At 37.7% G+C, this 12,849-nt stretch overlaps 1 protein-coding gene across 2 annotated transcripts; it reads left to right on the top strand.

The window, feature by feature from the left end:
- Nucleotides 1–6,947: 6,947 nt before the first annotated feature.
- On the top strand, nt 6,948–12,618 carry LOC120163796 (TOM1-like protein 9). 2 transcript variants are annotated; one of them, XM_039173624.1, is made up of 10 exons: nt 6,948–7,145; nt 7,781–7,859; nt 7,979–8,077; nt 8,155–8,268; nt 8,437–8,558; nt 9,271–9,352; nt 9,731–9,816; nt 10,616–10,768; nt 11,408–11,850; nt 11,977–12,618. In XM_039173624.1, exons 1-10 carry the CDS (start codon nt 7,039–7,041, stop codon nt 12,540–12,542), a joined length of 1,851 nt encoding a protein of 616 aa, XP_039029555.1. In that variant the 5' UTR covers nt 6,948–7,038; the 3' UTR covers nt 12,543–12,618. The 2 variants fall into 2 exon arrangements, with proteins under 2 accessions (XP_039029555.1, XP_039029556.1); XM_039173625.1 differs by having other exon boundaries at nt 8,158–8,268.
- Nucleotides 12,619–12,849: the final 231 nt, after the last annotated feature.

A 12,849-nucleotide genomic window follows, 5' to 3' on the forward strand; every position in this document is an offset into this window, starting at 1 on the left:
TTAATGGGCTATCGATCTAAATGCAAAGACGTGTAGTTGTATGAAATGGCAAACATCTGGTTATCCGTGTGGCCATGTTATAAAAGTTGCTCTTCATTTAAACCAAGATGATTCAAGCGCATACGCTATGGATTGCTACACTACAGAAGTTTATCGACAGACTTATGCCGAGATTGTCTACCCTATTCCACATCCTTCTGAGTGGGACATACCAGATGACTTACAAACAGTTTTGCCACCAGCCATGGACAGAAGGCTACCTGGCCGACCAAAAGTCACGATCGTATACCGTCTAAGGGTGAAGAGAAGAAGAGATCGACATGTAGTCGGTGAAAGGAAAGTGGTCATACAAGGTTGACATGTGGATCACCAGTGCCATCAAAATCATCTTTTCCTCTACCAAAATATGGATCCTCATCAAAATCACAATTGGCTTCACCTTTTGGGACTGTTAACTTAGGTGATTTTTAAATGCAACGTTGTATTATGTGGATTTTATGTGTGAACTTTTAACATTTTCAGTTGAATTAATGACTCAGGCCAACCATTTTGACTTAACCAACTCTTGTTATTCAGTTGTTATCACTATTAGGCATGCATTTGACTATCGCAACACGGAAATTACAATCGCAACGAGAGAATCGCAATGCGAAATGAAAATCCCAACATGAAAATCGCAATGCGGAAATGAAAATCACAATGCGAAATGAAATCGCAATGCGAAATGAAAATCGCAATGCGAAATGAAATCGCAACGAGAGAATCGCAATGCGAAATGAAAATCGCAACGAGAATCGCAATGCGAAATTAAATCGCATTGCGATTCTCCCGTTGCGATTTTCATTTCCGCATTGCGATTTTCATTTCGCATTGCGATTCTCTCGTTGCGATTTTCATTTCGCATTGCGATAGTCAATTTTGCCTTCAACATAATGCAGATTGAAATCAACAAAATCAACCATTACATTTCAATCAATTAAACAAGCACAAATAAGAATTATATTCGCATCAATTACACAAATCAACTTTTACAAATCATCTTTTACAAATCAATTAAACAATCAAAAAATAAGCAATAATTCTTATTTCCGATCATCTACTATTGAATCAACTTTTACAAATCAATTAAACAATCAAAAACAATCAATTAAACTATTGAATCAACTTTTGCAGCCATACATCATTTTCACGCAGTTCACTTCTGAGATTAACCTGCAGAAACCAAACATTTGCTCAAACAACACTTTCTACACATATAAAACCTACAAACAGCAAATTATTGAATTCTAGTACTTAACCAAACATTTTCAAACCAAAAGTATATAAACTTACCAATTGTTTATGGACATTTTTATAACGCGGATGCAGGTAGGCAGCGTCTCGTATATATCGATTTAGCCATATAATGCCGAAACCACAAGCCTACTGCAGCTCTATCTCTATCGGTGGGAGGTAGATACTTGATGCTTCCCGTCGTCAAACGCTCCAACGCCAAGCATACGAGAGGACCACAATCTCCTCTGGCTCCGCTCGTTTGTTGTGGCGCGGTCTCGTCTCTAATAACTGTAATATTGAGCTTCTTTGGCTTCTTGTTTCCAGAACGAGTCCAATAATTGATCGCATCCAAGAATTTAGCCAAATGAGAGCTCCATCCCTTAATAACATCTCTTAAATCAGCCAATGATATGTAATTTATCATGCTGTCATACACTATTGTCTTAAGGGATGGAGCTGAAGCTCGACGAGAATCCAATGTTTACGTTCCAAAACAGGGATAACACCTGCAATCATAAGTAATAATTCATTCATTTGCGCACTTATTTCATAAAACCTTTAAACTCAATCTAAAATAAATACTAACCTTATCGACCTCCCACCATGCAGGATAAAGTTTAGCTTGTCCATTGCCCAAATCAAATGATTCATCTCGTGCATTCTTCAAGTGAACGGCGTGAAAAGACGTCGGCATAATTGTATATCGTATATTTTTATTTTTCTTAAGTTTTCTTATTATTAGAAGACGTGTCACCCACGCATCGATATGCTTTTACAAAAAAAGACATATATTAGTGACTTACATAAATTTAAAAAAAAATTAATCAAATTGAAATATAAGAAAAATATAAGACTTACCCCCCATCGAAATAGCCATTGTCTTCGACCCCTAATAATACGCCCCACCAAGACCGATCAAGCAACAATAGATATCATCGGTGAGCTTGCATATGTCAGTGAAACACCCCTGGCTCTGCTCATGTAGATAAAAATCAACAGCGGTCTTAGCCCAAAGGGTGTTATCCAGAATTGTGTCCGGTAGTTGATCCCCCTCCTCTTCAGATACCGGTATGGTACTGGCCGGTAACTCATACGAGAGCCAACTTGAATCCATCATGTCCGGCACGTCAGAGGGTTTCTCAAGAAGCCTACATATGACGCCATGTGAATCGGGCTCTTGAATGGTGGGAGGGACCTCTTCAATGATGACAGTGGCCTCTTGAACGGTGGGAGGGGACTCTCGAGGAATGATAGGGGGGGCCTCTTCAACGATAGGAGTGGACTCTTGAGGGATGACAGGCGAGTCGGGCTTCTTCTTGCGGTGTCTTCGCACTATTGGGGTGTACGGAGACTTAATAGCACGTGCACGCTGTCTGATGCGTGAACTCCGTCGTGCAAGCATAACCCGACGTAAAGCATCCACTCTATCGGGCCGCTAAATAATTAAATACAAAAATCAGTAAATAAACAGACATGATATTTAAACAGTGAAAACAAAGACAAATATGTTTCAAACTTGCATTGTATTCACCCAAGTCATTATTCTATCATAGTTCACAAAATGCATCAGATAACAAAGAAAAATATGTTTCAAACTAATACCCTGAAGTTAGTATTTGTCTTTGTTTTGTCTATTGGTTGAAGTAATGCAATCCATTCAAGTTTCAATTTGCAGAAGAAGAAATAGTTTACTTTCGCAACACGAAACTTAAAATCGCAACGCGAAACCAAAATCGCAACGCGAAATGAAAATCGCAACGACAGAATCGCAATGCGAAATGAAAATCGCAACGAAAGAATCGCAACGCGAAATGAAAATCGCAATGCGATTTTGGTTTCGCGTTGCGATCTTGTCGTTGCGATTTTGGTTTCGCGTTGCGATTCTGTCGTTGCGATTTTCATTTCGCGTTGCGATTTTGGTTTCGCGTTGCGATTTTAAGTTTCGAGTTGCGAAAGTAAACTATTTCTTCTTCTGCAAATTGAAACTTGAATGGATTGCATACTTCAACCAAAGACAAAACAAAGACAAATACTATTTCACAGTGTTAAAGAATACACAGTTTAGCAGAATTGGCAACAACCGAACAAATTTACTTTCAACCAAAAGACAAAACAAAGACAAATACTATTTCACAGTGTTAAAGAATACACAGTTTAGCAGAATTGGCAGCAACCGAACAAATTTACTTTCAACCAAAAGACAAAACAAAGACAAATACTATTTCACAGTGTTAAAGAATACACAGTTTAGCAGAATTGGCAGCAACCGAACAAATTTACTTTCAACCAAAAGACAAAACAAAGACAAATACTATTTCACAGTGTTAAAGAATACACAGTTTAGCAGAATTGGCAGCAACCGAACAAATTTACTTTCAACCAAAAGACAAAACAAAGACAAATACTATTTCACAGTGTTAAAGAATACACAGTTTAGCAGAATTGGCAGCAACCGAATAAATTTACTAAGCAATCTAAGTGAAATGGCTAATCTAAGTGAAATTACGAGTAAATTTATCATTAAGTTAAATATGGAAAATCTTAAACTTACCTCGTTGCGTAGAGTATGAACCTCATTCTGCAACGATACTATCATCTCACGTAGAGCGGCAACCTCACCACGTAAAGTTGACACCTCCACACGCCATGCACCATCGTTATCGCGTAGAGTACCGATCTCCTCACGCAAGGTATTGACCTCATCACGTAACTCCCTTGACTCATCCCGTTGAGGTGGAGGTGGAGAACAGGGAGATAGGAGTCGTGGCATCTTTGCCGGTCGCCTATCATGAGGTGATGGTGGAGAAGAGGCTCGATGATGTGACGGGATAGGTGATGGCTCTCGTTCTAGAGGTGTATAGTCGGGTCGATCGGGTGATGGCTCTAGGTGAGGTGATGGCTCTCGAATTGGAGGAAGTGGATGCTGCTCATCATCCGTGCCATCAAAAAAACTCTGACTAGCTTGCCACCAATCAGTGGCAAGCTCTTCCTCCGTGGGTGTCAGTCTTTGTAATGGAATGTTGGCCTCCTAAAATATAAAAACTCAAACAAAGTTAAACGTCTACTATTAATAACTTGTTTATATTATATGAAAGTATTTGTGTTAACTTACATTATTTATTGTCGCATATGGTATTAAGTCTTCCCAATCCAACAGAGTTTTCCTCTTCCAGGAAATAGCCCTGGGAATATCATTTGACGTTTTTATTGCATATGTACGCATGCTGGGGAAAGCCTCGAATATCCAAATCTACAAACAATATAATAACAAAATTAGTAATTGTTAAATAATTAATTATAATTTAGAAACATTATATAGAAATTCTTACCTTAAAGGCCCAAACAAAGCCTGACAAAGTGTATTTGGACCCATCGCCCCGCAAACTTTTGCGGTCATCAAAGGCAGACGACAACTTAGTCCAGGTAGCTTTCCATATATACGAACCCCACGGAAACAGATTCCATGCATTCAGGTCCTCTACCAATATTATTAGCTCCCGATGAATAGTTGTCTGGCCTCTCTGCCTAAAAAGCCGGCATACACAAGTAGTAGAAGGCATACTCGGACAACATCGACGTCATCCATCCGAGTGAAACCAGCTTTCTTATTAAACAATTTCTTCAGGTCGTCGACATGTAGGTTCGGCTTCTCCATTGACTCATCCGGAAAAACCCGGGATAACCATAATGGGCGGGCGATATGACGAGTGTACCGGCCTACATCATCGTGTCCGAATCGTAGACCAGTGATTAAGCAGAACTCCTTCCGCCCAAAACAAGTATACGCTGGTGGAAAATGAAACCATATCTCTTCCACCACGTTGTATACTGTCGGGTAGATTTGATGTCATGGTCTGAAGCCACAAATGGGTCAAATTAGCATCTCCACCCGGATGCTGTACTCTCAGCCATGGCCCGAAGCAGGTTTCCTCAAACAATTGTCTTTGAGCAGGTGAAAGCTTCGAAGCAATTGTAGTGGCCAGGCTGACTTTATTTCTCAAGGTCAATTGAGCCGAAAAAAATTTCTACAAAAACAATAAACATACCAAGTTAGATATACCAAAAACTACACTGTGAAGATATACCAAAACAATAAACATAAAAAGTAGTAGTTTATTCTTGAAACTAAAATTTGCAACACTGTTTTGTCTTTTGGTTGAAATGAAAATCGCAACGAGAGAATCGCAACGCGAAATGAAAATCGCAATGCGATTTTGGTTTCGCGTTGCGATTCTCTCGTTGCGATTTTCATTTCGCGTTGCGATTCTCTCGTTGCGATTTTCATTTCTCTCGTTGCGACAGTCATTCTCTCGTTGCGATTTTCATTTATCTCGTTGCGACTCTTCTGCAAATTGAAACTTGAATGATTGCATACTTCAACCAAAAGACAGAACAAAGACAAAGACAAATACTAACTTGAAAATCGCAACGAGAGAATAGCAACGCGAAATGAAAATCGCAACGACAGAATCGTAACGCGAAATGAAATCTAAGTGAAATGGTTAATCTATTATTGAAATGACCAGTAAACTTATCATCAGTTTCAATATGAAAAACCTACAATAATGCAAACATTTCAAAATAAAAATAATTAAAAAAACTAACCCTCGGAGGTTGATTTTCCATTTCTGAATATTGTGAGGGATTTCTGACCGTGAATGGTTGTGAGGGATTTCGCCGGAGATGGGGACGGAAATCTTCGGAGATGGGGACGGATTTCTTCGCCGTAGAGAGTGAGAGATGGAGATGGGACTGAGTTGTGATTTTAGGTTTTAGGTTATGAGTTGCGATTACGGGATTTTGTCTTAATATTGGTTTTTGTAATTTGAAAATAAAATACGCGTAGCGATTATAATGGCGCTTTAAATATCGCGTTGCGATTTACGGATACGCGTTGCGATTTTATGTATTATCGTTGCGATTTACGGATACGCGTTGCGATATACGGATACACGTTGCGATTTACGGATACGCGTTGCGATTTATGTGTTCGCGTTGCGATTTTCATATTCGCGTTGCGATTTTGGAAAATCGCAATGCGAATTTGTACTATCGCATTGCGATTTTCAAGAATCGCGTTGCGATTTTGGAAACTGATTTGCGATTCTGGGGATCACGTTGCGATTTTTATTTCGCGTTGCGATTTTGTTGGTCATTTTGGCAAATCCAAAAAAAGTTGGTTAAAATCGTATATTATAACTTTTTTTTGGTCACTGAGGCGATTTTCTCTTAAATATTTACTTTATTCTATTTTATTAGGATTTTGCTACTAATATGCAAGATTATTAATTATTTTAATAGTATTTTATTTGTGTATTATATTACCAAATTTAGGCGGACAATTGACACACAGTTGGATATGAGCGGTCAGCAAGTCAAACCATCCGTATCAGGGCAAGTACATCTAGATATGCTACGTGTTTAGTACCGTTTTAATAATACGTGGTACACCATCATTGGATCGTCCTTTACGTCCCAGATAATTTTAAAAATATATATATTTTTTCCGTTTAAAAGAAATATATAATCGATTTATGTAGAGAGAGACAGAATAGGAGGGAGAAGCGAGGAGAAAGGGAGGAGCTGCCGATTATTCGCTGTTTGAGTTTATTTAATAAACATCGATTTTTTTGGTGGCGCCTTCTGTATCGCAGTTCCTCGCGACCACCCGATACGGTGGCCGGAATTTGATTGATGTTTTATTATTTTTATAATAATAATTCCTTTTTTGTTCTTTTTTGGGTGGGAATTGCCTTTTTGTGAATGAAGATGGTGAACTCCATGGTGGAGAAAGCAACCAGCAGCTTGCTGATCGGACCTGATTGGGCTAGGAATCTCGAGATCTGCGACTTGCTTACTCGCAACCCTGTGTATGCGTCGCACTGGATTTTAGTTTCTCCTCTCCCCCATCTCTCTCACTCTCTTTAGAATTATTGCGTCCGAATTTGATTAATAAAAACGAATATGAAGACGGCCAACCTATTTTCTCATATTGTTTCTAAAATCGATTTTGTTGTTATTGAAATTCTCATAATATTATAGAAATTATAGAATTTTGGTCTAAGATGTTTATCTAAATTGATCAATTTTTTTCTTCTCCTTCGTTCAATATGTAATCCAATTCATGCATGTGTGCGATATAAAGCCTTTCAAATACGGGTCGGTATCATGTAAATATAGCCTGGTGATAGAGACCTCAGCTATTTGTCTCAAGGTTGAAAGATTGCTACGTGATAGATAATTTCATTGGCTGTTGCCTTATTATCCTGACGTTTCAATTTTCATTTTTCAGATACGAATTAGATTGTCAGCTACTTTAAACATGATCAGCTTAACGATGATTATGTTGTATACTAGTACTTTTGATTATTATTTTTGTTTATTTTCTCTGGTTGAGTTTTAGTTAATTTGAGTCACTTTGAAAGCAGAACATAAAAAAGATTTAGTTTACCGTTTTCTGGTTAATATTTACTGTTCTTTAAATGACATTAGTGTTGTTTATCAGACAAGCAAAAGATGTTATAAAAGGCATAAAAAAGCGGCTTGGACATAAAAATCCCAAAGTTCAACTTCTTGCCTTAACTGTAAGCACTTGAGAACTTTTATATTGACTTGTACTAATTCATGGATATTACTATTACGGCTTCTATTTCTTAAATATATCTAACCTTGTTTAATTTTATATCTACTTTCTATGTTCTAGCTACTAGAAACTATCATAAAAAATTGTGGGGACCTTGTTCATATACATGTTGTAGAGAGAGATGTTCTCAATGATATGATCAAATTGGTCAGGAAAAAGGTAACTATAACACCTGTTTTGATCTATTTTCTTCTAGTAAAACTTGTTCTCAGTTTTTTTGTACTGCTCAAGTGCAGCAGCCCGATTTTCATGTCAAAGAAAAGATACTGAGTCTGATTGATAGTTGGCAAGAATCTTTTGGGACAAATTCAAGATATCCACAATATTATGCTGCATACCGGGAGTTATTGGTATGACTACTGAGATTTTCATATCAAACTGCTTTTCTTGGGATCCATTTATTCATATACTATATTTTGTTCTCGATACTGTTGTATTCAAAACATGTGATACGAGTATCACTTTCAGATAATGTGACCTTTTTTTTTCTTCTGACTCAAACTGGTTTGATGTTTCAGCATGCTGGGGCAGTATTCCCTGTGAGGAATGAGACGTCTGCCCCTGTATTCACTCCTCAAACACAACCTTTGTCTTATACCCAACGTGAGTCTTCTGCAGAGCCTGAGTTCCCAGCCCTAAGGTATTTTTCCTGTACTTAAGCTGTATGAGTAAAAGCATCATATTTTTCGTGTTTTCCATTATTTCTATTTCAATGTTAAGATGACCAAGGACTTTTTAGTGAAAAAGAAGAAAAGGAAGAAGAAAAACTCTTCCTGATGTCTTTGTAGAAATTGTGCTGCAGTAATGGGTTAAGCAAAAGTCTGCTGCTCATGTAAATCCTATTATCATCATCTACTATTTAAATAATAAATCTCTTTGAAATAATTTATACTTTCTTCTCTGAGCTTTACAGTAAGGTTCAATTGTGTAATAAGGATGTTATTCCATTCTAATAAGTACATACGGTTAATTTAATATTTTTATATATTAAAATAATAGTAATTGTCAGAACAAACTTTTTATTCACTTAATGTACATTAAAGATGGAATAAAATGAGTTATTGAGCCAAAAAATCCTACTTGTTTTGACTTCTCAATTTGGTAAACAGCGATCCCTGTCCCTAGCAGGTAAACATGGATGTTGTGTTCCCACTCCAGTGATTGGCCTTTTCCTCTTGAGGTAGAGCAATAGGGACTTTTCACATACTAGAGTAGTTAATACTTGAAAAATGTGGATTATTTTTTGTGTCATATTATTGATAGTGACATTTCATTGCTAATTCACTGTTTCCTACTTTGTATTTAATCATTGGTTTTGCATCTAATGTTCTAACTGGAGTTCCGTTTCCCAGTATGTCAGAAATTCAGAATGCACGTGGTATTATGGATGTCCTTGCAGAAATGTTAAATGCATTAGATCCTGAAAACAAAGAGGTATAAGTTCGCAATTCAATATGTAGAGAGAAGGGATATATTTTGTTAACTTGCTAAAACAAATTTGTGTTCTCGCAAGAGCATAGTAATGTGGATTCCTTGTGACGAGTCTAATTGGATTAAAAGTGACAACCAAAGTCGAAATATAACTGGTCTGTGTAGTAATTGTGTTGTCTATGCTAAAATTCGTCAGATTTTGAACCAGTTTTTCAGTGTAAACTTTATGTTTTTCCAACACTTACAATGTAGAACTTTTCAGAGTTCATTAGAGTTTCATGCTGTTAAATCATCTAATAATCTTTTTATGAATATTATGTTTTCATTTCTATATTCATTTTTTTATTTGCATGTTTACTGAGCTTTCTTCTACAATTTCAGGGACTCAAGCAGGAGGTGATTGTTGACTTAGTGCAGCAGTGCCGTGTCTACAAACAAAGAGTTGTACACCTTGTTAACTCAACAACGTAAGGACACCCGGTTAAAGCAGTGTTATCTTACATATGTTCAGTCTTGATTTCCTGTGGTCTTATGTTCAAGTCAGGTCTCTCCACCTATTGCCAATTGGTCTTAGGTTGGATTATTAACATAGAATCAGAGAGCAAGCGTCCTCTGTGCTTTCTGCCTAAACCGACGTTAGATTGTCCTGTAAAACTTGTTTAGCTACACGTGAGGGGGACTGGTAAAATGGTATCATTACGCTTCTTCTATGCCCTGGGTTTATTGTGCAACTTGGGCCTTTTCACTTGCTGACAATTGGTTTTAGGTCGATGCTAAATGGTTTTACTAATTACTTCCTAGCCGCCATAATACATTTATCTGGTTTGATGAGTTGATGTTATCATCTGTTTTTATGGGTCCTTTCCTTTGCAGGTTCTTTGACTAGTTTCAATTTTATTACCTGGCCTTTTAGGTTATTGCAAGGTATCACTTGTTATAATGCATGACCAAGTAGAGGGAGTGAAATTTCGAGTGTTGAGATCAAAGGAATTCATCATTCGATTCAATTATATTCTTTTTGGTGACTAGCTACGAGAGCAGTTTGAGGAAGGATTAATTTGTTTTATGTTCCATTTAACTTTTTGCTTATACCAGTACATTATTGCTCAAGAGATATTTACCTCTGCATGATATTTCCATTTATTCTGGCATGTATGGTGTATAAGTTGCATGGATATATAGATGTCTATGGAATGATAGACGGAATTGTAAGAAATACTTTTACATATAAAACAAACATCACCTGTGCTTCTTTATCTCCTGTAGGGATGAGTCACTTTTGTGTCGGGGTTTAGCATTGAATGATGATTTGCAGCGCGTTCTAGCAAAGCATGGAGAGATAGCTTCAGAAACTTTTCAAGCAGACAAATCTAAGCCTGAAGTTGATACTGGGGATAGCAGCAAACAGTCTGAAGGGAGGTAATTATTATTCTTTGAACTGAACTGGTATATGCTGGGTATCTGGTAATCAAAATTGTTGGTCTTTTGTGTCATACGACCTATGTTACTCGGACTCGGGTGTCAGTGTCGGACATGGGTATGCATCTGACACATGTATGGCTAGATTTTTAAGAGATTTCCCATATATTTGAAGGATCCTTAGGGATCATATCCCCATAGCCAAGTGTCAGACACGAATGTTGGACACATGTCATGATGAAGAGTCCGTGTATCATAGTATACGACTGATAGAATTTTCTAAGAATAATAATGTCTATTAAGTGTCTTCTTGTCCTAATCAGTATCCTGGAACTTGATCACAAATTCCATACACCATTTTGATTTATTTGTTTTGAGGAATCCTTGGAAAAATTTTGTTTCTGGATTTTTCAGAGTAAGTTATGTCACTGCAGGTGCATGATTATGACCAAGTGGAAACCTTTTGAAAATTTTCAGATATAGTGATTGGTTGAGCGTTTCTTTCTGAGGAACGTCTGATTTTCTTATCAAATTTAGGTTGCTAGGATTGGCATTGGAATTCATTTGATTCTGGGTTATCTAAAATCTTATAATTAGATGTTTCCAGTGCTTGTGCTTTACTAGCAAGATTCTTCTCAGATCTACCTCGAGCACAAGTTTTCAAACGTTCAATCAGTCATCGCTCCCTGTACCTCCTATGACTAATGGTTCAACTCCTCCGGCGGCAGTTGATCCGAAAATGGACCTCCTTAGTGGTGATGACTACAATTTCCCAAAGGCAGATGATTCACTTGCCCTTGTTCCTGTGGGAGAACCAGAACAAACAACTCCTGCATCATCACAGCAAATGGCCCTTGTTCTCTTTGATATGTTTCCTGACGATAACAACACGCCTGCTTCTGTTAACACCTTGTCTTCAGATTTGTGCGGACACCCATATCCTCTAACTCCTCAAACTCAGCAGCAGAACTTTCATGTGAATGGAAATGAACCGAACATAGGATTACCTCAATATGAGCAGCCATTTTCCCAAGGCATGGGTCCTGCCTGGAACGGTCAGCAGCAGCTGCAGCCCACCTATGGTTCGTTTCTGTTTATAATATGCTTTCCCCCCCCTAAAAAAAGGCTCTTGAATAGAGCATTTAACTTCAAGCACAAAGAGCCTCTGCTACTTCTGAATTTATGAATTGTACTTTTTGCATGTCGAGGTGCCCCGAGTATGAGCTCACTACCACCACCACCCTGGGAAGCACAAGCAGCTGAGCCTAGCCTAGTTGCAGTTCCTCAGTATCCCCATTTCGGACCTCAACAAATGGGAAGTGATCAAGTGGTGGGTGTCTACATTCAGCCTGTCATTACCGGCCATTTGTCAGGAATTAATAACCAGCAGCAGCAGGCTGTTCAGGGAAACCAATTTGGTGGTTTTCATCCCCAAGGAGTCCAAGGAGCACCGTATAACATGGGCATGATTCCACAGCAAATTACTGTAGTTCCCCAGATAATGGCACCAGTGTATTCTCCTCAACAAATGTATGGTGGGCAGCCAATGGCACCCTATGGCGGCCACGGTCAACAATGGTATCTTAATCAACAAATGTATGGGCTGTCCATCGGAGATAACAACGGTTCCAGAAACTCTTCCTACCAGGTTCAAACTTCGTCTTACATGCCGCCAACCAAGCCTTCAAAACCAGAAGATAAGCTATTTGGAGACCTTGTTGACATGGCCAAAATTAAATCACCAAAAACTAATCCTGCAAGGCCTGGCATGTGAACATGCAAATTTGTATAATTCTTCCCCGAATATAATATTTAATTTCTATTATATATATATATATATTTGGTTCTCCTTTTGTTTTATATTTTGTTATTCGTATGGATGGAACTTTTTATCTTATTGTGATATAATGTACATAGATGATTCTTGTGCGACAAGTGGCGATGAACATCAATAATGATGAGCACCAATAAATTAAATTGTAAAATGTTAAAAATAAAAGGTACTCAACGTATAATTATATTTTAGTTAAAAATATAATCATAATTTTAAATAAATCACAATTTAATTTAATTGTTTTTTA

Source organism: Hibiscus syriacus, unplaced genomic scaffold (assembly GCF_006381635.1).
Source record: "Hibiscus syriacus cultivar Baekdansim isolate YM2019G1 unplaced genomic scaffold, ASM638163v2 tig00111495_pilon, whole genome shotgun sequence".
Taxonomy (NCBI): Eukaryota; Viridiplantae; Streptophyta; class Magnoliopsida; order Malvales; family Malvaceae; genus Hibiscus; species Hibiscus syriacus.

Excerpts from the sequence above, each read along its gene's own strand:
- LOC120163796 (XM_039173624.1), top strand. The coding sequence starts at position 7,039 with ATGAAGATGGTGAACTCCATGGTGGAGAAAGCAACCAGCAGCTTGCTG. Across the intron at positions 7,860-7,978 it reads TTCAACTTCTTGCCTTAACT|CTACTAGAAACTATCATAAA; the intron begins GTAAGCACTTGA and ends TCTATGTTCTAG. Across the intron at positions 9,353-9,730 it reads TAGATCCTGAAAACAAAGAG|GGACTCAAGCAGGAGGTGAT; the intron begins GTATAAGTTCGC and ends CTACAATTTCAG.